This window comes from Salmo trutta, chromosome 14, assembly GCF_901001165.1.
Source record: "Salmo trutta chromosome 14, fSalTru1.1, whole genome shotgun sequence".
In the NCBI taxonomy this organism is placed as follows: domain Eukaryota; kingdom Metazoa; phylum Chordata; class Actinopteri; order Salmoniformes; family Salmonidae; genus Salmo; species Salmo trutta.
Window position 1 is genome coordinate 35,610,170 of NC_042970.1, and position 25,877 is coordinate 35,636,046.

The 25,877-nt window shown below is 44.6% G+C and overlaps 1 protein-coding gene across 5 annotated transcripts in view; it reads right to left on the reverse strand.

Annotated features, from left to right (window-relative positions):
* LOC115207921 (low-density lipoprotein receptor-related protein 1) overlaps positions 1-25,877 on the reverse strand; it is a 178,012-nt gene that overhangs the window by 88,770 nt on the left and 63,365 nt on the right. For all 5 annotated transcript variants that reach the window (XM_029775510.1, XM_029775509.1, XM_029775515.1 and 2 more), the window contains exons 3-6: positions 14,912-15,049; positions 8,124-8,243; positions 7,762-7,890; positions 7,335-7,595 (exon numbers count right to left, since the gene is read on the reverse strand). In XM_029775510.1, coding sequence (XP_029631370.1) covers positions 7,335-7,595; positions 7,762-7,890; positions 8,124-8,243; positions 14,912-15,049 — 648 coding nt within the window. The remainder of the gene's footprint in view (positions 1-7,334; positions 7,596-7,761; positions 7,891-8,123; positions 8,244-14,911; positions 15,050-25,877) is intronic.

A 25,877-nucleotide genomic window follows, 5' to 3' on the forward strand; every position in this document is an offset into this window, starting at 1 on the left:
GAGCAGCTAGTAGGCCCTGATAACCCCCTTTCACCATTACCTCATCATAACCCCCCGACTGCTGCTTTACCATGGACTCCTTAAAACCCTCAAGCTAATCAAACTAGCCTTAGAATCAATTCAACCATTAACATAAGGCTAGCTGAGTTGGTAACACTATGATAGGTTTATTACGTAGTGCCAGCTCCATCTTACAGTACTTAGGATAGGTGACTGTGTACACACACACACACACACACACACACACACACACACACACACACACACACACACACACACACACAATTCATCCAATACAATGTACTAAAATACAGATATTTGGGTTTTCACAAACAGCCATTTTACATAGCTAGACATGGCTCAGACATTGGGGCCTCCTGGTATAGGTTATTACAAATCCCACACTCTTTCCAGTCAAGAGGAGACTGCGACACAGCCCTAATCTTTTAAAACACCCCCCCCAACTAAAGCTAGTGTGCAGCTAGACATGCTGGTCTTAACTCAAATCCCCTTGTTAAAGATCATCATTAAACCTACTCATTTCCGCCCAGCCTCTCTGTCCCAGTAACCTAGACATTGCTTATTTTTATCTTTTAATGAGGGCTTCCCAGTACTGTAACACCCAGTAGGGATGGCAGTGCATTGATGGCTGTGTAGGCAGGCACAGTGTTAGTTAGTGGCTAATCTGGGGCCTGCCCTGGCCCTGTGTGGCTGTCTGTGAGGAGCTTCCCTCCCTGGCGATGTACTTTAGTGAGGTCAGGTCACTGATTGGGTAGGGGGTTAGAGCGAAGAATGCTTTGCCAGGCACGCGCCTGCCTTTGACCAATTAGCTCCTTTACGCGGAAGCACATTCCCACATCCACAATCCACCCATCACCAGTCTGTTCGGCTAAAGTGTTAGGCAAGAGTGATTGTTTTCAAAAGGGATTATTCCGTGCTTATAAAACGTTGTTAATAACAGTGGATTATTCACATTTTGGGTTAAAGACGTAGCCCTTTACACTCGTGGACACTGATAAGCGCCTAAACTGAATGCATTGGCTGTACAGTGACACGCTATATACACACACACACAAGACGTCAGAGCTCTGGCTCTGCGCTTCACGGGTTTCGACTGACAGACGTGTTGAACTTGCGCATCGCATGCAACAAAAAGTTGCCCCGATCCCTCCTGCTAATTGCGCAACTTTTGAAAATGTGTTGTCTGAGTGAGGGAGTTGCTGTAAATTAAGAGGACAAAGTCTTTCTGAAAGATGAGACGTTGAGGATTATAATAAAACACCGCTTTGATGTCACAAGCCAAACACCTGGGAGTCCAAATGTTGACTTCACATTTCCAATTCATAAAAGTCATTTACAGTGTCTACATTTATGATCACTATGTTTGATGTACAGCTACAAGATTACATTATGTGTTGTTCTGAACAGAATGAGCCTGTTTGTTGTATTGTGAAGAAAAGTTGCAGCGGACCACGTACACTTATACACAAGTACGGCGGACACCGCTTCAAATGAGTGGATACGGCTATTTCATCTATACCCGTTGCTGACAGGTGAAGAAAATCGAGAACTCAGCCATGCAATCTCCATAGGAAAGCAATGGTTGGAGAAGGGCCTTACAAAAGAGCTCAGTGACTTTCAACGTGGCATCGTCATAGGATGCCACCTTTCCAACAAGTCAGTTCGTCAACATTTCAGCCCTGCAAGATCTGTCTCCGGTCAACTTTGGTAAGTATTGGAGGTAGGTAAGATGGATATATACACAGACAGAGAAAGTGAGGAACAAAACAGAGCATGAGAGAGAGACAGAAAGAGTGAGCAGGAAGAGCACATCTGGACCGCTCATCTGTGTGGCATGCCGAGGTCATGAATCACTGCGACCGCAAACCCTTCATGTCCTATGTGACGACCACTGCCATTGGCTGCCTGCTCGACCCGGGCCGCGTCGACTCAGCGAGCGAGGCCCGTTCATTCGCTGTCACACTCACACGCCAAGAGCCTCAGCAAACTATCAACTCTCCCTAGCTTTAGTCTCTGAGGGCTAGGCTAGCTAGCACTGGAGCGTTGACAAACACTCTCCTCAGACAGTGTCGTATTACCAACAACATCTCTAGTGCACAGTCAAGGTTCCATTCTGATAAACCGATAGGAAAATAAAATAAACGATGAACATATTACAGAAAGAAACAAAATATGCAACATCCATAGTGGATGGATAACTAGCTAAAAGTCTTAGCTTCTATTCTGAGGCTTTCTGTGAAAATAACAGCAATAAAGGGGACAGACAGACAACATATCCTCCAAAGAATTTTGTCAGTTTTAGAAGAGCTATATTTGTTTTGTTTTTCTCCCTCACACACACACACACACACACACACACACACACACACACACACACACACACACACACACACACACACACACACACACAGACACACACAGACACACACACACACACACACACGCTAGGAGTATAACTCTGGAAACAGGAAGTAGGTGACGTGGTGGCAGGAAGTGGAATGCCAATTTATTGTTTCCTCGCCACGGCAATACAGCCCCGGTCCTGTTGCTCCTCTCTGACAAGGGCAGGCAGCACTGCACAACACAGCACACACTGTGGAGCAGCCGTGTGTCTTTGTTGCTTGTGTGTGTGTGTCGTTTCATGGGTGTGTGTGTGTCTGTGTGATAGACACATGTGTATCCATGTGTGTGTGCGCCCCTCTATTATTTGTGTGTCCATGTGTGCCTATGTGTCCATGTGGTGTGTGTGTGTGCGCACGCACGTCAGGCAGAAAAAGGGGGAGAATCTAGCTGAAGCTTTTGGAATTTCCTGCACATTCCTTTGGTTCAGAATCAGCACACATACACATCCAAGGGAGCCAAAGGGCTCTACTGCTCAATTAGACAGGAAAGGGGTGAGATGAGAGAGGGGGGAGGGAAAGGGGAGGGATAGTGGTTTGAGGGTCAGGGGTGAAGTATCTCTAAACTGACGCAGTAGAGAGAGTGTGTGTGTGTGTGTGTGTGTGTGTGTGTGTGTGTGTGTGTGTGTGTGTGTGTGGTTAGTCTCTGTAGGTTGATGCATTAAAGCTGTAGAGGTCTGCTTGTTTACCCCCCTCTGCCTCTGTTCTGACACACTGAACACCAGCTATGGCCACCACTGTGTGTGTGTGTGTGTGTGTGTGTGTGTGTGTGTGTGTGTGTGCGTGTGTGTGTGTGCGTGTGTGGTTAGTCTCTGTAGGTTGATGCATTAAAGCTGTAGAGGTCTGCTTGTTTACCCCCCTCTGCCTCTGTTCTGACACACTGAACACCAGCTATGGCCACCACTGTGTGTGTGTGCGCGCGCATATATGTGTGTGTGGGAGGGAAAGAGCTGATATGTTCATAGTAGAAACGTATGAAATGTGTGTAAATTAATCATACTCATTAAAAACTGTAATGTTGTCAAGTGTGGTCCAAAAGGGGACCTGTAATAAACAGGTATGTACCAGTACTAGTACTAGATGTGGTGCTGTTTTTACTCAGTTTCATAGTGGAAAGTCTCCTCTAAAACCAGGCCATGAGTGTGCAGTAAACTAGGGGAGGTAGGGAGGCAAGATGGGAGTGGAGGGAGGGGAGACGGGGAGGGAGGGGGAGAGAGGGGGACGGGGAGAGAGGGGGAGACGGGGAGGGAGGGGGAGACGGGGAGGGAGGGGGAGACGGGAGAGAGGGGGAGACGGGGAGGGAGGGGGGGACGGGGAGGGGGGGGGGACGGGGAGGGGAGACGAGGAGGGAGGGGGGGACGGGGAGAGAGGGGGGGACGGGGAGAGAGGGGGGGACGGGGAGAGAGGGGGAGACGGGAGAGAGGGGGAGATGGGAGAGAGGGGGGGGACGGAGAGGGAGGGAGGGGGGGACGGGGAGGGAGGGGAGACGGGGAGGGAGGGGGGGACGGGGAGAGAGGGGGGTGGACCTATAAGCTAAACACACGCTCATACACACATGTTTTTCCTTAGATCCACAGGCTCTGTTTTTCCTCTTACTTTTTTTTTACTGGAAGAGAAATTGCTTCGGAATTTTTCCAAACTGGCCGTTACACAACTCCTGCTACAGTGTTAACACACCAACACACGCACACGCAGGAAACGCAGGCACACACGCAAACACTTCCTCTACGTGTAGAACTGCCACAATATGTGTCATATTCAACTGGAGTTGACTGGTGCAGACAAGCAGAGGGAGATGTTGATGCTATGATGTAATGTGCCTGCTGTGTTGTAACTGTGTACTCCACTCAACTCTTCATGCTGTAACAGAGGGTACTCTAGTGTACTAACTGTTTGCTGTTCTCACAGTGTAGCTGTTAATGTACTTGATGGTGTAGCTGTTGATGGTGTATTATCTGACTGTTACTCACTGTAGCATCCTTGAGCAGCGTGGTATGAGACGATGTAGTGTACTAAAAAGTATTGTAGAGTTATGATGTAATACTATACTGTATCTTACTGTACCATACTCTAGTACAGTGCACTCACAGTGCAGGCAAAGTGAGGTGTATTATACTCTATTGTACTATACTATAGTGAGGCAGATGTTGATATTGTAGGGTACTATTTTATAGGGTAACACTTTATGTGGATAGTCCCATGTAGATTTTAATTAGATCTTCAATAACTGTCAACAACATTTCAACTAACCATCCACAAACCCTATCCTTAACCCTTACCCTTATTTTTGTACATGTTTTTATTTAACTAGGCAAGTCAGTTATGAACAAATTCTTACTTACAATGACGGCCTACCTCGGCCAAACCCGGACGACGCTGGGCCAATTGTGCGCCGCCCTATGGGACTCCCGATCACGGCCGGTTGTGATACAGCCCGGGATCGAACCAGGGTCTGTAGTGACGCCTCTAGACACTGTGATGCAGTGCCTTAGACCGCTACGCCACTCAGGAACCCTATTCTAAACCTAACCCTAAATAAGTTGCTTATCAACAGATAGTTTGTTGATAGTATGGCCATCTATATGGGACTATCCAAATAAAGTGTGACCTTTTATAGTGTATAGCATACTATTCTACAGTGTACTCACAGTGCAGGCTGAGGGAGATGTTGATATATTGTGTTGTATTACGTTGTACTATAGTGCTCACAGTGCAGGCTGAGGGAGATGTTGATGTATTGTGCTGTATTACGTTGTACTATAGTGCTCACAGTGCAGGCTGAGGGAGATGTTGATGTATTGTGTTGTATTACGTTGTACTATAGTGCTCACAGTGCAGGCTGAGGGAGATGTTGATATATTGTGTTGTATTACGTTGTACTATAGTGCTCACGGTGCAGGCTGAGGGAGATGTTGATATATTGTGTTGTATTACGTTGTACTATAGTGCTCACCGTGCTGGCTGAGGGAGATGTTGATGTATTGTGTTGTATTATATTGTACAATAGTACTCACGGTGCAGGGCTAAGGGAGATGTCGATGTATTGTGTTGTATTATATTGTACAATAGTACTCACGGTGCAGGCTGAGGGAGATGTTGATGTATTGTGTCGTATTATATTGTACAATAGTACTCACGGTGCAGGGCTAAGGGAGATGTCGATGTATTGTGTTGTATTATATTGTACAATAGTACTCACGGTGCAGGGCTAAGGGAGATGTTGATGTATTGTGTTGTATTATATTGTACAATAGTACTCACGGTGCAGGCTAAGGAAGATGTTGATGTATTGTGTTGTATTATATTGTACTATAGTACTCACAGTGCAGGCTGAGGGAGATGTTGATGTATTGTATTATATTGTACTATAGTACTCACGGTGCAGGCTGAGGGAGATGTTGATGTATTGTATTATATTGTACTATAGTACTCACAGTGCAGGGCTAAGGGAGATGTTGATGTATTGTGTTGTATTATATTGTACTATAGTACTCACGGTGCAGGGCTAAGGGAGATGTTGATTTTTTATTTATTTTATTTTTATTTCACCTTTATTTAACCAGGTAGGCTAGTTGAGAACAAGTTCTCATTTACAATTGCGACCTGGCCAAGATAAAGCAAAGCAGTTTGACACATACAACAACACAGAGTTACACATGGAGTAAAACAAACATACAGTCAATAATACAGTAGAAAAATAAGTCTATATACAATGTGAGGAAATTAGGTGAGATAAGGGAGGTAAAGGCAAAAAAGGCCATGGTGGCGAAGTACATACAATATAGCAAGTAAAACACTGGAATGGTAGATTTGCAGTGGAAGAAAGTACAAAGTAGAAATAGAAATAATGGGGTGCAAAGGAGCAAAATAAATAAATACAGTAGGGGAAGTGGTAGTTGTTTGGGCTAAATTATAGATGGGCTATGTACAGGTGCAGTGATCTGTGAGCTGCTCTGACAGCTGGTGCTTAAAGCTAGTGAGGGAGATAAGTGTTTCCAGTTTCAGAGATTTTTGTAGTTCGTTCCAGTCATTGGCAGCAGAGAACTGGAAGGAGAGACGGCCAAAGGAGGAATTGGCTTTGGGGGTGACCAGAGAGATATACCTGCTGGAGCGCGTGCTACAGGTGGGTGCTGCTATGGTGACCAGTGAGCGGAGATAAGGGGGGACTTTACCTAGCAGGGTCTTGTAGATGACCTGGAGCCAGTGGGTTTGGCGACGAGTATGAAGCGGGGGCCAGCCAACGAGAGCGTACAGGTCGCAGTGGTGGGTAGTATATGGGGCTTTGGTGACAAAACGGATGGCACTGTGATAGACTGCATCCAGTTTATTGAGTAGGGTATTGGAGGCTATTTTGTAAATGACATCGCCGAAGTTGAGGATCGATAGTATGGTCAGTTTTACGAGGGTATGTTTGGCAGCATGAGTGAAGGATGCTTTGTTGCGAAACAGGAAGCCAATTCTAGATTTAACTTTGGATTGGAGATGTTTGATGTGAGTCTGGAAGGAGAGCTTACAGTCTAACCAGACACCTAGGTATTTGTAGTTGTCCACATATTCTAAGTCAGAACCGTCCAGAGTAGTGATGCTGGACGGGCGGGCAGGTGCAGGCAGCGATCGGTTAAAGAGCATGCATTTAGTTTTACTTGTATTTAAGAGCAGTTGGGGGCCACGGAAGGAGTGTTGTATGGCATTGAAGCTCGTCTGGAGGGTTGTTAACACAGTGTCCAAAGAAGGGCCAGAAGTATACAGAATGGTGTCGTCTGCGCAGAGGTGGATCAGAGACTCACCAGCAGCAAGAGCGACATCATTGATGTATACAGAGAAGAGAGTTGGCCCAAGAATTTAACCCTGTGGCACCCCCATTGAGACTGCAATGATGTATTGTGTTGTATTATATTGTACTATAGTACTCACGGTGCAGGCTGAGGGAGATGTTGATGACCCTCTCGTCAGCGAAGCTCTTGAGGTTGGGGATCTTGGCACACTTGAGGTGGGTGGAGGCCGACGAGTCGCCAACGTGGATCCAGCAGACCTGTTCCTGGGCGTAGAGGAAGTCCATGGCGGTGGTCTGCTTGGTGGTGGTGGACAGCAGGCTGATCGTAGTGCCGCTCAGAGACGTGGCCTGGATGTTCTGACTGTTGGCGATCAGCAGCACCGAGTTCCTTTCTACTGGTACTAGGAGAGGAGTGTGAGTGGTGTGTAAAGGTAGGCGATCAACAAAGTGGTCAACAGCTCATAAGAATCCAGCACAGTATATTTACACCAGATCAAAAGCCCCATGGAAAGCATTGAGGGGACCGTTGAGAAGAAAAAGAAGAGGTGAGTGGTGGTTAATACCTACCATTTTTAGCCTTGCAGGAGCGGTTGTCGGGCTGAGGCAGGTAGCCCTCCACACAGCTGCAGGTGTACGAGCCCTCTGTGTTGGTACAGGACTGGCTGCAGGTCCCGTACACACTGCACTCGTCAAAATCTGGCCACAACACACAGTAGACGTTACACAAGGGACAATCAGTTAGCTATAGTTAGTGCACAAAAATCCTCCAGCTCTCTTTCATGGTCCTTTGACCAGGAATAATTGCCCACTAGACTTTTACAATTAGGTTAAATTAGGTATAGGCCAGGCCTACTGTTTATTAAGCCAATATCAGGCTGTAGGTTGTCAGTGTCTAGAGGGCTAAAGGTTTTACGGTTGGTGGAACTCACCTTTACATGTTTTGCCGTCCAGCCCTATTTCATATCCACTCTTACAGTAACACGCAGTGCCCGACGGAGTCACCGAACAGTTGTCCTGGCAACTCGACAGAGTGCAGTTGGCGGCGAATTCTGTAGAGAGACCGGGAGAGAGGGAGAAGAGGTAGGAAAGGATACGTTGGAGTCACTTTGAGGAGCAATTGAGAGGCAATGTCTGTAGAAACAATGTATGGGGTGGAGGAGGGTAGAGGGTAGACGAGAGTGGAGGAGCGGTGGAGAAGGGAGCAGGACACAGGAAGAGGGTATTGGCATGACAGAGAAAAGGGGAATTCATAAATATTCTATTACTTTAACCCTCCTGCTGTGTTCCGGTCGAATTGGACCAATTTACAAGTTCTCTCTCTGAAAAATGTAGTTAATTTAATCTGATCGTCATAAGGTTCCATGACTTTGTCCACACCGGGCATCTGAACACACGAAATACATTTTGATGATTTTCATACAATTTTGGGTGGTTTATTTAACTTTTGTACACCTGTGGTGTTCCCGGTCAAAAATGATTTTCATTAGAATTGAATGGGTGAGACTACAATTAGTGAATAAAATTGAGTTCAGGCACATGCCCATTCATTAGATGGACACACTTCCTCTCCCAGACCCCCACATGCATGTGTGTTTGAACACCCCCCCCCCCCAACCTCACTCCCCTTCTTGGCTTCCATGGCAACTCCCACGGGAACCTTTCCCCAATAGAATCTTTCCCCCACGGGAACCACACCTGTTGGCATTCTCACTTACAATCGCAACATTGTTTCAATAATATATAGAACTTTTCTCGCAGCTCTGGTATATAAAGCTTTTTTGAGGCCTTGCTCACAATTCATTCTGTGGCAGCACAATGACCAAACATTATGCTGTATGTGAGGCTCTTGATCATATCTTTGATCATGACACTGGTAAGGAGGAGAGAGTCCTTGTTAAACTTTGACACAAAAGTAGTCTGTGATAAATAGCACTATGTTTCATCTGAGTATTTGTTAGTCAAAATAATCCATACATTATGTTTTTTTTTAACTCAAAAACTAGTTGTATGAGCTCCGGTCAATGAGGCCTACAGGCCATAAATAGCAAATAGAAGTTCAAAACTTGTAATGTTCACAAGAACGTAAGTAGATAAAAAGATCTAACACGACATTAGGTGATAATATATGTATTATTATGGATTTATAAATCGGTTATAATGGGGCGGTCATTTTGGACCGGGAACACAACTAATTAACGTGAAAGGAACACAACAGGAGGGTTTAAGGAATATATATCTGTAGATGAGACAGGGAAGTAGATTACTTTCATTGCTCTCAGTGTGTCTGCTGCCTGTCACGTGTGCTCCCTCTCCAGCCTCTAGGTCACCAGGCTGCTCGTTGTGGGGCCCCCCCCCCGTCACCATCGCTACTCGCACCTGCGTGTCGTCAGACTCACCTGGACACTCCATCACCTCCCCGATTACCTTCCATTTATATATTTATATATTTATATAGACAGCAGGTAGCCTAGCGGGTTAGAGCATCGGGACAGTAACCAAAAAGCTGCTTGTTGAAACCCTGAGCTGGCAAGGTGGAGAATTGGTTCAGCCCTTGAGTAAGGCAGATAACCCCCAACAATTACTGCACCGATGATGTCAATCAAGGCAGCCTTGCCAGCTCTCTGCTTCGGTTAAAAATGGAACATACATTTCGGTTGAATGCATTCAGTTGTGCAACTGACTACTAATACTACGCATGCCAGTCTCTCTTGGCTTATTGTTGGAGGTAAGACTGAATGCATCGCTTCTTGTTTTTTATTGGGACATTCCCAATTTTTTACGTAGTCAACTTACATACAGCACTGACACAGACATGACAACAGGGGTCTTTTTACAGTCCCCAGGTCCAGTATTATACAGAGCCATGAGTGCATGGAACCCCCATCTTCTACAGAGCAAGTGAACAGCAAATATGGTTTAAATAAACATATGAAGCAACACCTCACGGCACAACGGCTCTCCCCCATGTGACCTACTTGTTGTGTGTATGTACTGACATGTATGTGTAACTGACAGATGCACACACACTACATGTTAATGTTTTTAAATGTCAATTGTAAAGTATGTAGGACACTAAAGAGGCCTTTCTACTGACTGAAAAAAAAAAAAAAAGAAAGATGCCCAGCGTCCCTGCTCATCTGCGTGAACGTGCCTTAGGCATGCTGCAAGGAGGCATGAGGACTGCAGATGTGTCCAGGGCAATAAATTACAATGTCCGTACTGTGAGACGCCTAAGACAGCGCTACAGGGAGACAGGATGGACAGCTGACCATCCTCGCAGTGGCAGACCACATGTAACAACACCTGCACAGGATAGGTACATCCGAACATCACACCTGCAGGACAGGTACAGGATGGCAACAACAACTGCCCGAGTTACACCAGGAACGCACAATCCCTCCATCAGTGCTCAGACTGTCCGCAATAGGCTGAGAGAGGCTGGACTGAGGGCTTGTAGGCCTGTTGTAAGGCAGGTTCTCACCAGATATCACCAGCAACAACGTCACCTATGGGCACAAACCCACCGTCACTGGACCAGACAGGACTGGCAAAAAGTGCTCTTCACTGAAGAGTCGCGGTTTTGTCTCACCAGGGGTGATGGTCGGATTGGCATTTATCGTCGAAGGAATGAGCATTACACTGAGGCCTGTACTCTGGAGCGAGATCGATTTGGAGGTGGAGGGTCCGTCATGGTCTGGGGCGGTGTGTCACAGCATCATCTGACTGAGCCTGAACAGCTAGAAATGGCAAATCTGGTGTAGTCCATGAGGAGGAGATGCACTGCAGTACTTAATGCAGCTGGTGGCCACACCAGATACTGACTGTTACTTTTGACCCCCCCCCCTTTGTTCAGGGACACATTATTCAATTTCAGTGGAACTTGTTCAGTTTATGTTTCAGTTGTTGAATCTTGTTATGTTCATACAAATATTTACACATGTTAAGTTTGCTGAAAATAAACGCAGTTGACAGTGTGCGGACGTTTCTTTTTTTGCTGAGTTTAGGTTGATCATCTTTACCTTAGATATGTCTGTACATCATGGACAATAAATCACTCTAAAAACTGCAAAACAGTCATTTTATATGTTGGAATCAGTAGCCCAGGCTCTAGCCATATAGGACATTGTCTGTCACACCAGACCCAGAGCTGGGGGCTTGCCTCTGGGCATGGGGAAGCAGGAAAGCCTGGGGATGAAAAATGGGCCCCTGGGCCTTGGAAAAAGTGCACCTCTCAGCTTCCTATGGGCAATCAATGCTCCCAAAACCCAGTGAACTGTATTCACACCCAAGAGAGAAGTCAGTGCATGTAGGAGTGTATGTGTGCATGTGGGTGGTTTTAGTGAGTGGGAGAGTAGGTTGTGTGAGGTTTGTGTGTGTTGGGTGTGTTGTGTGTGGGTGTTTAGTGGTTGGTAAAGGGATATAGAGAGAGCTGGCCCTAGCTGCGGACATCCACACACCCCATCACACACACAATGGGGTTTTTGTGTGCCTGGCCAGGGAGAGAAATCCACAGGCAAACACTGCAGCCCGGCACTAATCAATCCCTCATAGGCAGGACAGGCCTGTGCCAAGGCGGACCTCAAACACACACACACACACACACACACACACACACACTGAATCGTTCATCCATACACGCCTTAATATTGCTGTCACACGCTCACACAATGACACACCTCTCTGTCATCTCACGGAGTCACGAGTTGTCACCACTACATCCTGTGAGAAAACCTGTGTATGCCGGGCCAGTGTTCTGAGTCAGAGCAGCAGAGACAAAACAGCAGCGGTCACATTAGACCTGGATAATATCTCTCACACACACTGTTTAAGGGCAACATCAGCCCATTCACACTGTCACTATACACCAGAGGGGAGAGGAGAGAGAAAGGAGGGGAAAGAGAGGAGAAGAGAGGGAGAGAAAGAGAGGTAGAGGGAAAGGGAGAGAGAAGAGGGGAGAGAGGGAAATAGATAGAGGTAGAGGGAACTAAAGTTTCAAACTAAGAGTTTGTTCTTAAAGGTGGGGCACCTAAAGTAGCTGGCTTCCTCGTGTGTTTACCACAGTTCAGAACATTATCGTTGAGTAGCACAAAAATATGAAACACAAGTCAGCACATTTGCCCATTGCTGGTGGCAATCCGTAGCTTCATTGCTTTATCAAACTTCTGAAAGCTCTGTAGAAGCACTAGCAGGCGGCTCTTACAAGATGTCCCATAAAATCACACCACCACCTCAATGTCACTGTGTTACAACGGGGGGTACCGCGACGCAGACACACCGATGGGACATAAGCCCCATTGCAGGTCAAGGTACAACGAATGTATAAAACATTAAGGACACGTGCTCTTTCCATGACATAGCCTGACCAGGTGAATCCCGGTGAAAGCTATGATCCCTTATTGATGTCACTTGTTAAATCCACTTCAATCAGTGTAGTTGAAGGGGAGGAGACAGATCAAAGGATTTTCAAGCCTTGAGACGTGATTGCGTATGTGTGTCATTCAGAGGGTGACTGGGCAAGACAAAGGATTTCGGTGCTTTTGAACAGGGGTTATGGTATTAGGTGCATCGCTTGTGTCAAGAACTGCAACGCTGCCGTTTTTCCACGCTCAACAGTTTCCCGTGTGTATCAAGAAAAGGTCCACCACCCAAAAGCCAACTTCACACAATTGTGGGAATCATTGGATGAACCAATGGATGAATCATTGGAGGAATGTATGAAGGATGGGTAACCCCTCCTCTAACCTGCCATTTGACTACCTGGGAAGATGAAAGCCGGCCTATGGAGACGCGCGCACCCACACCACTCAAAGCCCTGCCAGCGTGAAGCGGCATGAAAATTTGATGTCCCGCCTCTCTCCGTGTTACTGCCATAAATATTTAATCCTTCTGAAGGGGTGGACGGATGAAGGGATGGAAGGATGAAGGGATGGGAATTGAGGTGACAGGTGTCTCATGGGATCCAAAGAAGTGGCTGTGGTGTTGACCACACTTAAAATCCTAGTGTTACACTAACACATGCAGTAAACCTGTGTGTGTGCGCGCGTGCGTGTGTGTGTGTGAAAGAGAGGGAGTATGTGTTAGTGTGACTACAGTATGTATTGAAGTGAATGCGGGTGTGGACATTTCCTTGTGCACACAGTACAGAAGAAGCACTGTATAACAGACACTCAAATATTCTAGTCTAGTAATAGATGGGGGAAAAGAATTGATAGTTACATATCACAATATTATTTTGGACGATATTATATTGATACTTAGACTCCACGTGTCGATAATGTTTGTTTTGTTTCTGCTAGGTAGATTATTTGCTATTTGGCACAAAAACTCTGGTGTTTTTCATCCTATAGCTTGTTCTTTTTAAATAGTGAGCCAACATGTTTTCAGCACTTTTCTTTCCATGACTGACCAACATGTATTTTCTCATGCTCTCTCTTGTCCATCTGCAGCAGACAATGTTTGGAACATTAAATCGCAGTATGGAATCGCATTTCATATAGAATGGTGAGAATCCCAATACATATCGTATCGGCACCTAAGTACCATGATAATGTTGTATCGTGAGGTCCCTGGTAAGTCCCAGCCCTTAGTACTAGGGTACTATTTTTTACCCCCCTTTCCAATTTATTCCGTTGGCCAACCATGACCCATTCATGGATTGTACCAGCCATGGGTATTAGACAACCTTTAGTGCTTCAGCTAACACCAATCTATCCAGCCATCCTGTCCTCTAGCTCACCCGTCCAATAAAGATCCACTGTCAGGCTTTTCACACCATCACGTTTTTCTTTCTCTCCGTTTAGCCAACCAAATCAGAATCAGCACGTGTTTTCAGTTAAGAACTTTCGTTGGCACAGTTATTTTGGAAAATAGGTAATCCAGGCAGGATAATCATGATTTGAGTGTGCTCCCAGTTTTTGTTTTGGAAAAGCCAGTCAGAGTGTGACCCCCTTTATACACTCAAACCTGCTTACAGAGCTATAGCTAAAGTATGGGCAGTATAGTCATGACAACAACATCTCCCATGAGAAACAACACAAGAGTGTGATAATACGGATGGACAGAAAGAGAGAGAGGAAGGGATGGGGGCTAATTAAAAGAGGGGGATGAAAGAGGAGTGGTACAGAGATTAGTGAGAGGGGGAAAGGGAAAAGAGAGCGATGGGGACAGCTTTCTATAGCCTTACATTAGATGAGGACAAAGACCTTTGCAAACAATTCACTTAATAATTTAGCTTGAATGTTTTTAATAATTTTACTGTCTGTCCACTCTGTCCTATACTTTAAACACATTCAGGTCAATAACAGTTAACCAGGGCCAGAAATGGGAGAAATACTGTAGGTAGCCAGACTTGCAAAACCCCAAGGGAATTCAACAATGCTTGGTGGAAAAATCAGTTTATTATAATCCTACACATGTTTCTTACATGTAAATCTGCAGTAATCCGTCATAATCATAATCCAATTTTATAGACAGAGTAATGTCTGATGTGGGCAGCACGCATGTTCTGGGTACTAAAATCAATCTGCCATGGCCAGGCCACCTCCCCTTCATTGTAATACTGCAAGATTCCCTGCCTGGGCGGAGAATGTATGGGGGAGGGTTAGGTGACAAATACAATGCACTGTACTATCTGTACAGGCTATTTGAATAGGGGGAGATGGAGGGAGAGGCAGGGAGGGAGGAAGTGAGGAAGTGAGGGTGGGCGTGTGTTCAGTACCTCTGCAGTGCGGCCCCTCGTCCCAGCCGTCGGTACAGTCCGGAACCCCGTTACACAGTTTGCTCATGTGGATACAGAGCTCTATCCCCCCACACTGGTACTCGTTGGGGGGGCACCGCGACACACGGCTGTGCGGACCTGAAACACAGGCAGAGACAAAACATCATTCAGACCAGGGTTCCCCAACTGGCGGTCCGATTTTTATTTGGCCCCCCCCCCCCAAGTTTTCTGAGCAAAAATAATATATTTGTATTTCATTCGTTTTTTTTTATATTGGACATAAAAGACTGTAAGAACACCAGCAAATCAGCTCCGTTATTCCCACCCATAATAGAGGGATCATATACAAATGTCAGCAAGGTTTGAAATGATTATGCTTTGGTCAAATATGTTATCTGTTTGGGCTTCTTGTGATCAATTTTCAGTCTACAACAGATGTATAATTATTTCTCAGCCCCCTGACCATCCACTCAGGAAGCCTGTGGCTGAATGCAGTTTATGATCCCTGATTTAGACGAACAGTAACAAGCAGAAACGTCGTACAAAAGGCCTGTACTGCACCTTTTCAATTCATCTCTCCTATCCCTCCTCTCCTTCCCCATCTGTCCCTGTTGTAGTGTTCTACCACCACTCTTCCTTCAAACTCCATCACATCATCCTGATTCTATATACAGATGTGCCCTGTGCAGCAGTTTTAGACACAGGTTCAACCACAGAGAAACGTGTACAACCCTGGGGAATAAACAGTGAACCGCTGTCTAAGAGTCTGCTTTGTCAGGGCACAGCAGGGGGAAGTGCAAACACATCATTACCCTGGTTGAGATTGGCCAAATGACTACTTTTCCACACACAACACACACATAACTACACCAGAGGGGGAAAAAATAATACCAGCCTTCAGCTCTGGTCAGTGTGAAATTGGTGGCACGACAACGTACTATATGCTGAGACAGGGAAGCAGAGGATGGGTTAAACAAATGGGAAATGTGAGCAGGAAGTTCGACTGTAGGTCAGAGTTTCTTGGTCCTGGGGACCCACACGGGTGCACTATTTGTTCTGGCCCAGAACCTAGGCTACACATCAGATTCAATTGATCATCTAACCAAGCCCTTGATTAACTGAATCAAGTGTGTTGGTGCTGGGCAGGAACAAAACAGTGCAACACAATAATGCCCGAGGACCAGGATGAGGAAGCCCTGATGTAGTTCAGAAAGGCCTGTTGGAGAACGCTACGCTCTCCAAGATGCTTCATCTGTATGGCTCTATTTAATAGAAATCTGTTTAAAGGCTAATCGTCTTCTTATTAGAGTGCTTAGGGCCTCAGCCAGAGTCCTGCCCAGGGTTGCCCAGCCAGAGTGGACTAGACCAGAACAGGGCTTTGCCCACAAGTGGGACTCAGTGAATGACTCAGCAGATTATATTTGGAACTCCAGGCCAACCACGCCACCCGACTGACTGTTCCCCAGGACCAGCCAATCCTTCAGTCTGTCTGTCGCCCAAAACATCACGTTTCAAATCTCCCCAGTTCTCCCCTGTCCACATCCATTTGGAGTTTTATTGGGTTAAAGACATTTCAATGTGAAATTGTTGCTGAACAGAGGGCTTATGATTTTAATTTACGACATTAACGCCTATTAGAAAATATAAACATACAGTTGAAGTCGGAAGTTTACATACACCTTAGCCAAATACATTTAAACTCAGTTTTTCACAATTCCTGACTTTTAATCCTAGTAAGAATTCAATGTCTTAGGTCAGTTAGGATCACCACTTTATTTTAAGAATGTGAAATAATAGTAGAGAGAACGATTTATTTCAGCTTTTATTTCTTTCATCACATTCCCAGGTCAGAAGTTTACATACACTCAATTAGTCTTTGGTAGCATTTCCTTTAAATTGTTTAACTTGGGTCAAACGTTCCGGGTAGCCTTCCGCAAGCTTCCCATAATAAGTTGGGTGAATTTTGGCCCATTCCTCCTGACAGAGCTGATGTAACTGAGTCAGGTTTGCAGGCCTCCTTGCTCGCACACGCTTTTTCAGTTCTGCCCACAAATTTTCTAGAGGATTAAGGTCAGGGCTTTGCGATGGCCACTCCAATACCTTGACTTTGTTGTCCTTAAGCCATTTTGCCACAACTTTGGAAGTATGCTTGGGGTCATTGTCCATTTGGAAGACCCCTTTGCGACCAAGCTTTAACTTCCTCACTGATGTCTTGAGATGTTGTTTCAATACATCCACATAATTTTCCTCCTCATGATGCCATCTATTTTGTGAAGTGCACCAGTCCCTCCTGCAGCAAAGCACCACCACATCATGATGCTCTCACCCCCGTGCTTCACGGTTGGGATGGTGTTCATCGGTTTGCAAGCCTCCCCCTTTTTCCTCCAAACATAACAATGGTCATTATGGCCAAACAGTTCTATTTTTGTTTCATCAGACCAGAGGACATTTCTCCAAAAAGTATGATATTTGTCCCCATGTGCAGTTGCAAACCTTAGTCTGGCTTTTTTATGGCGGTTTTGGAGCAGTGGCTTCTTCCTTGCTGAGCGGCCTTTCAGGTTATGTCGATATAGGACTCGTTTTACCATGGATATAGATACTTTTGTACCCGTTTCCTCCAGCACAAGGTCCTTTGCTGTTGTTCTGGGATAGATTTGCACTTTCGCACCAAAGTACGTTCATCTCTAGGAGACAGGAGCTCAGGAAGGAGACAGTCTCCTTCCTGAGCGGTATGACGGTTGCGTGGTCCCATGGTGTTTATACTTGCGTACTATTGTTTGTACAGATGAACGCGGTACCTTCAGGCATTTGGAAATTGCTCCCAAGGATGAACCAGACTTGTGGAGGTCTACAATTTTGTTTCTGAGGTCTTGGCTAATTTCTTTTGATTTTCCAATGATGTCAAGCAAAGAGGCACTGCGTTTGAAGGTAGGCCTTGAAATACATCCACAGGTACATCTCCAATTGACTCAAATGATGTCAGTTAGCCTATCAGACGCTTCTAAAGCCATGACATCATTTTCTGGAATTTTCCAAGCTGTTTAATGGCACAGTCAACTTAGTGTATGTAAACTTCTGACCCACTGGAATTGTGATACAGTGAATTATAAGTGAAATAATCTGTCTGTAAACAATTGTTGGAAAAATTACTTGTGTCATGCACAAAGTAGATGTCCTAACCGACTTGCCAAAACTATAGTTTGTTAACAAGACATTTGTGGAGTGGTTGAAAAATGAGTTTTAATGACTCCAACCTAAGTGTATGTAAACTTCCAACTTCAACTGTATATGTTACATTAAAGTGGGATGCAGTAAAATGTTTTCCTAGGATGTTTGCGATGCTAAAGCTGTAACTATGGCCATGTCTAGACTTGAAAGTTCATGCAGCTCTTGTATTCTGATCATGGAGTTCTGATCATCGAATTCCGAAAACGTCATTCGTCTACACCTACATTTAAATGTGTCTACCCTGTCCACATTGTGTTCGGATTCCCTTTTCCCGCACTATATTCAAATGCAGTATGCATTCTGCAAACAGTGGAATAGGCTAAATCTGATAACCTCCCAACTTGATGGCAATAGTAAACTCCTGTAGCTAACTAGCCAGCTAACCTCTGTAGCTAGCCAGCAAGCTAGCTAGCAAAGCTAAATACGTTTGTTGGCTAGCATTTACGAAGCCATCAAAGACATTCCTCAGACGCCAGGAATACATTTCCTCCAACGTTTGACGAAAAAGGTGCCTCTCGCTCCTAAAAACACACGTTTTCTGACTTGTGGGCGAAGTGCTGATGACGTTGCCCACTGAATGCGCTTTCGAAAGCCTGATTGCAGCCAGACTGAGGAGAAATGTGCGCACAACCACTTTCTGAAGTGGTTAGCCAGATCTGAAAACAATCGAACCACGATAAGGCTTTTCTAGATGTGTCTTTTCAATGTGCCCTTCATATCGTGATAGCAGAAGTCGCATGTAAGTGTCAAGTGTAGACACGGTCTATGTGCTGTACACTGCTTTGGTGTTGTTGCGCAACACGGTTTACTGAAATTGTGTTGCTGTCCCTGTTATTTGTATGAAATCATTGTTTGTGCGAGCGTAGCATCATGTTCGGAGAGTGCTTATATATCTGGGACAAAAACCTAAAGTCGTGGGTGGCAGGCTGCATCTTGTATTTTTGAGTCACTCAGACAGATTGGATGGACCCACCTCTCCTGTTAGTCCCTCTCCAAGTTTCAGTGCTTTACACAATACCATGAACATTGCCTGGGTTTACATGGGGGAGTTCAAGGAATAGGTAACAAAGATCAGCTCATGGCCTCCAAAACAAAGCTTGCTAACCTTGAAGAACAGGGGATGAGTTTGTACTGATAATTATGGCTAATTGGTCCATATTTTCAAACTGCAAACTGAATACAAACATAACTCCTGCTAACTGCTAATTAGCTGAAAGATGAGCCTTCACTGTAACTTAATGCCAGCCTTGGAGATCTGTAAGTGTTGCCCAAAAGTAGCATTCTATGATTAGTAACACTTCAAGGGGAAACATTTGTTTACAGACGAGCAAAATGTTCCTCCTCGTTGAATGGTATTTTTCAGGATCTTTCAGATGTAAATGAGAGTCTGTGGGGTGCAGAGCAGAAGTCTGGAACTGAACGCTCCCTTCTCTTAGGGGTCCATCTCTCTCCGCCCACACGAAAAACCAAACTGTTGGTCTTGGCAATCTCTCTCCCCCATCCCTCTCCCCCTCCCATATCGCTCCCTTTTCTAACATCTGCTGACCCATTTAAAAATAATATATAACATGGGGAAGAATGTGGGGAGAAAAGAAGGATAAAGAAAGGTAAATGGAGAGTGAGAGGCAGAGAGGTAGAAAGCGAAGAGAAAGCAAGAGAAAGAGAGAGTGGGAGAGAGCGAGTAAAAGGCTAAAAGAGGAGGGGAAAAAGGGATCACCTCATGCACAGTAAGCCGAGTGAGCCCCACAAGGCTCCATTCTAAAGTTAGCTGGCAGGGCTTTGGTGGAAAACACACTGCTAATGTAAATCAGACAGCCTCTTTTATTTAACATTCCTCGGTTGGGAAGAACCAGGTTGGAGAAACCCAGGCAGACAGGAAAACCGGAGCTCATTCTCTCATCAGGACTCATCAGTTAAAAACAGTTCAACAGGTTTAGTGTTAACACTAAAAGTGTTTAACACCAACTAGTTTCTCTTAATGTCTGTGACTATTACAAAATCACAGTTGACTTTCAAATGACACTGGCCAAAGGGCATCTGCAGTTTTCAATGAGTCTTTGGCTCGGCCCTGGACACGAGCACACACACACCCGAAATGAGGTGGGACCAGATGAGAAGAAGGGAGAAACATGGTGAATTAAAATCATCCTGGTGTCTCCATCAGTATGACTCTGTGGGCTGTCTTTGTGATTATGCCATGAGGTTGGTGGTGGCGTGGTGACTATACTTTTCCTCTGGAGCCTGGTGGAGGGCTAGGGGATCGACGACTAAAGACATGCTATAGAGTTTCCCATGAACGTTAGAGGGAGGCCTTTACCAGTGAAGGTCAAGATGGTACCAGAGACAGAGTCAGCTACATCAAACACCTGGGGCCTCATTTATAAATGTTACATATGTACAAAATATACCCCAAAACATGCATGCACCAGTTTTCACACAAAAGTTGTCATTTATAAAAACTGACTTTGACGTGAGAATGTTCTTACCTCAATACAAACTTTAGACCATGCGTAGGCCTATGCACAATTCCTTGTGGTTAAAGTATTGCATTGCAAGCAGGCAAATCATATTTTGGGCAAATGCGGGGATTGATGACAGGCTTATTCATAAAAACACAATGAAAAAAGAAACGCAACCTGCAACAATTTCAAAAATGTTACTGAGTTACAGTTCAAATAAGTAAATCAGTCAATTGAAATAAATAAATTAGGCCTTAATCTTTGGATTTCACATGACTTGGTCAGATACTTTTTTTTTTAAGTAGGGGTGTGGATCAGAAAACCAATCAGTATATGCAGCACGACATCTCCTTCACATTGAGTTGATCAGGCTGTTGATTCTGGCATGTGGAATGTTGTCACACTCCTCTTCAAAGGCTGTGCGAAGTTTCTGGATATTGGCTGGAACTGGAACACGCTGTTGTACACGTCGACCCAGAGCATCCCAAACATGATCAATGGGTGACATATCTAGTGAGTATGTAGGCCATGGAAGAACTGGGACATTTTCAGCTTCCAGGAATTGTGTACAGATCCTTGCGACATGGGGCCATGCATTATCATGCTGATACATGAGGTGATGGCGGCGGACGAACGAACGGCACGACAATGGAATGGTGGATCTCGTCATGGTATCTCTGTGCATTCAAATTGCCATCAATAAAATGCAATTGGTGTTCGTTGTCCATAGTTTATGCCTGCCCATTCCACAACCCCACCATGGGGCACTTTGTTCACAGCGTTGACATCTGCAAACCGCTCACCCACACGACGCCATACATGCTTTCAGCTTCTAGATATGCCACACCTGTCAGGTGGATGGATTATCTTGGCAAAGGAGAAATGCTCACTATCAGGGATGTAAACAAATGTGTGCACAACATTTGAGAGAAATAAGCTTTTTGTATGTATGGTAAATTTCTAGGATCGTTAATTTCAGCTCATGAAACATGGGACCAACACTTTACATGTTGCGTTTATATTTTTAATTAAGTGTATAATAACAAGATGCAGTCATTTGCGGTTAGTGAGAAGAGTGAAATCTATTTTAATCTTTGAAATCTAAAATAATTAGAAATAGGAATCAATTTCCATGATCAGCGCAGAATAAAATTCCTCACATTTTTCTGACTGATGGTTTCATAGGCTACTCCCAAAGGAGCCTATACAACAAATTAATAGGATACCATTCGTCCAATCTCTCATGTAATTTTAAAATAGGCTACAACGGTAGAACAGCCAGTTCACCTGTTCTATTGACGTGTGAAGCGTTGTTGGGAAGCTTTGAGATTTTGGCCATGAGGCCCTTTATCTACTTCCCTAAAGTCAGATGAACTCTAGTTTCGCAAGCCAATGCTAACTAGCATTAGCGCAATGACTGGAAGTCTGTTGGTATTTACTAGCATGGCACAGACCATTAGGTAACACTGTTGTTGACTTAAACCATTCTAGAAAAGCTATTTCAAGAAGTTTGCTCTTCGCAATCCGGTCCGGAGCGTGACGAGTTTTTTCCAAGGGCGTTGTCCACACCAAAAGAGTATGTGAATATCTAGTGAAATACTTTGGTGTGCGTGAATGATTGTGTAGAGAATTTTCTTCAGTGAAATAAACCCATACCTTGACTCAATGTAGAGATCGGGGTCTGAAACAATGATCTAGGATAAATACAGGCACCGACTTGAGTCTAATGCAGCACTTTCTTTCGATTTTTTATGTCTGCATATTCTACAAAAGCTACAGAAAGAGAGGGAAGTGAAAGACGAAAAGAGGAAAGCAGTGGATGAGAAAAGGAGAAGTTGTCAGCATAAGAAGAGGGTAATTACAGCTGTGAACGTCATGGAATTTTGATAGCAAAAATATATATAATTTATGCACATTTTCTCCTCTTCCCTGCTCCTGACCTCATGTGCTAGAAATTAAATATAATTAATAGAACGGGCATCCCATTCAAGTCAGTGATTGCATAATTGGTGGACTGGCGGCCATTGTGAGTGTACCCAGAGCCATGTATTTGGAGAGTTGGATCAATGCAGTTTCTCCATTATGATGCATTTTCATGACACTTCAACATTCTATGGCAGCTATGTTAGCTGTCCATTGACATTACATGAGGAATATTTAAACCATATAATATAGAGATCCTATTAATTTACTAGAGGGGCGGTCAAAAACCCTCAAAGTTACAGAATGGGGTAAAAATGGCAGCCATATTGGTCAGGGAGAAATCCAAACCAGTCTAATTGGAATGAATGGCAGTAGTGGCATAATCCTGATTTTACTTACGCAGGAAATTAAAGTTAAGATGTGATATAATATCAGAAATTGTGTAATGTAATTATTGTCAATCTAAAATTGTCACATAATTATAAATAAAGTTTATAGGGGTTATATACCCATTTTATGTATAAATAGCGCTTCATTCTATAGCTTGAGGACTCCTGATATCTGCAGGAGTGATAAGTATACATGTTTTGCCTTTATCTGTTGTGGTCTAGTACTGTCTTCTTGCTAGCTAGGGCCTTTAAGTGCTGCCTGTCTTCCCAGTAGCCTACTTGGTATGTGAACTGCTGACTGCTCATAACTTGCAGATAGTTGATGTCACATCAACCAGGATCAAGGGGCAGGTCAATCTGTGACTTGTTTTTGGTAATCAGTGGCTGTATTGGAGGGGGAGTAGTTTAATCTTTTTCTGAGTGTATATAACCAGCTTCTCAGGCTCCATCTCAGGAAGGAAAGAGAGGAAGGCTCCACACCACTCTCTCACTTGAGTATTTTACAGATGATAATTTTGCTCTTTTGTAGCTTTGTCAACTGTGTGTATTTCTATACCTGTTCGCACCTCTCCCTGTTGGCTTTACAGATGCTCCCCATCCCTTGGCTGCAACCCTTCTAATTTAGTGTACCCTGCGAGCACAACCCATGTGGAATTCTGGGTCTCTGACAGTGTTTGGAACTGCCGATGTTGCAGTCAAGAATGCCAAGTTCATCTTAGCCCATGATGCCCTTCAGTCCCTTGACTGTTTGGCCCTGACAGAAACATGGATCACCCCAGAGAACACTGCGATTCCAGCTGCTCTTTCTTCATCTGACTATGTTCTCTCTCATAGTCCGAGAGCATCTGGTCGACGTGGTGGTGGCACAGGTCTACTCAGTTCTCCTAAGTGGCGATTCTTTTTTCTCCCTCTCACCTTTCCATCTCTTCATTTGAATTCCAAGCTTGTCCACTCAAGCTTAACATTATTGTCCATCGCCCACCAGGTGCCCTTGGAGAGTTCCTCAATGAGCTTGACACCTTGATAAACTCATTTCCTGACGATGGCGCACCACTCTTCATACTTGGCAACTTCAACCTCCCGCTGTCTGCCTTCGATTCATTTCTTTCCAACTCCCTTTCCCCTCCTTGCCTATTTTGAACTCACCCTTTCCCAGCCCCCTCCCACTCACAAGGCAGGCAATACACTTGACCTAATCTTTACTAGAGGCTGCTCGCCTATTAATCTCTCTAATCTCAAAAACAGAAATACCTTCTTTACATAAGTATTCAGACCCTTTGCTATGAGACTTGAAATTGAGCTCAGGTGCATCCTGTTTCCATTGATCATCCTTGAGATGTTTCTACAACTTGGAGTCCACCTGTGGTAAATTAAATTGATTGGACATGATTTAGAAAGGCACAAACCTGTCTATATAAAGTCCCACAGTAGACAGTGCATGTCAGTGCAAAAAAAAAAACATGCCATGAGGTCGAAGGAATTGTCCATAGAGCTCCGAGACAGGATGGTGTTGAGGCACAGATCTGGGGAAGGGTACCAAAATATTTATTCAGTATTGAAGGTCCAAGAACACAGTGGCCTCCATCATTCTTAAATGGAAGAATTTTGGAACCAACAAGACTCTTCCTAGAGTTGGTCGTCCAGCCCAAACTGAGCAATCGGGGGAGATGGGCCTTGGTCAGGGAAGTGAACAAGAACCCGATGGTCACTCTGACAGAGCTCCTCTGTGGAGATGGGAGAAACTTCCAGAAGGACAACCATCTCTGCAGCACTCCACCAATCAGGCCTTTATGGTAATGGCCAGACAGAAGCCACTCCAATGCAGATGTCGGATTGACCATGCACCCAGATACAATACACTCTCTCCCGCAAATTTGTGCACATTCATTGTGTGAATTATTTGCGTTTGATTGTTAGTGTATATCAATTCCCCATTACATATATCACCAGTAGTACATTCACCGTTAATTCCTAATCTACAATGTTTGTTACTTTGGTTACGGTAATTTCTCTTAATGCATTCAGTGTTATTAATCCAGTCTTCGCGTTCCATTGTCTGAGTGGACATATTGTTTGCAGAGTGCACAACCTATTCTACACTTGTGAGAAACAAGTGCTTTATGTCATATAAATTACGAGTTGTGTCAATTTAGTCGTTGTCCTTTGTTTGGAGCGCTCCTGTCAATGTTGAGTAAGGACACGCATGCATAGAAGTAGGCCTATAGGCTAGCTGACCTGCACGCAAATGTAGGTATACTGTATATTTAAGACCATTTGGGGAGCTGATCGTTTCTGATTGGTTTAACGCACTACCACTAATGACCTGTGGAGCTTTTCAAAGTAATGTTTTCACCTCAAACAGCAACAAAACTTAGTCTGTTTTTACATCCATTGAGAATTACAATAGTTCCTCAAAGTATTTGGAAAAATCTTTCCAGCCATCTCTTTCGAAAAGCACTCCACGTGAAAGGGAAAAATGTCATGCTCTGATCCAGTGGAAACGTCATAAAAATAGGCCTACCTGATTACTTCTAATCAGTGCTTGACTTAGACTGAAATAGGTTCCGGTACTGTTCATATTTAGGTGCAGGAGCTCCACAATACTTTTATTCAAGAAGAGGAACAGGAGCTCAAGCAGTAAAAAATGTGAGGTGCCGGTACTCTGCTCTGGGGAGCTCCTGCCCAAGTCAAGCACTGCTTCGTCTCCCTTGCATAAATAGCCTACAGCTGTGTCTGTCCCGAACTCACTGGCAGGGGAAAGGCTGAGGGCCCAGAATATTTTATACAATGTTGCAAGTTCGCTAGAACAAGCTTTGGCCAGACCCAAGTTAAAAGTTGATACAATGTTTCAAGTTTGTTGCAGACAGTCGATGTGTAGCCAATGGGATTTCTAGTATATTTAGTTTTATCAGGATATTTTCTAACTGCAGGCTGCAATGTTTTTATTTGTTGGCTTTATGTAGGCTA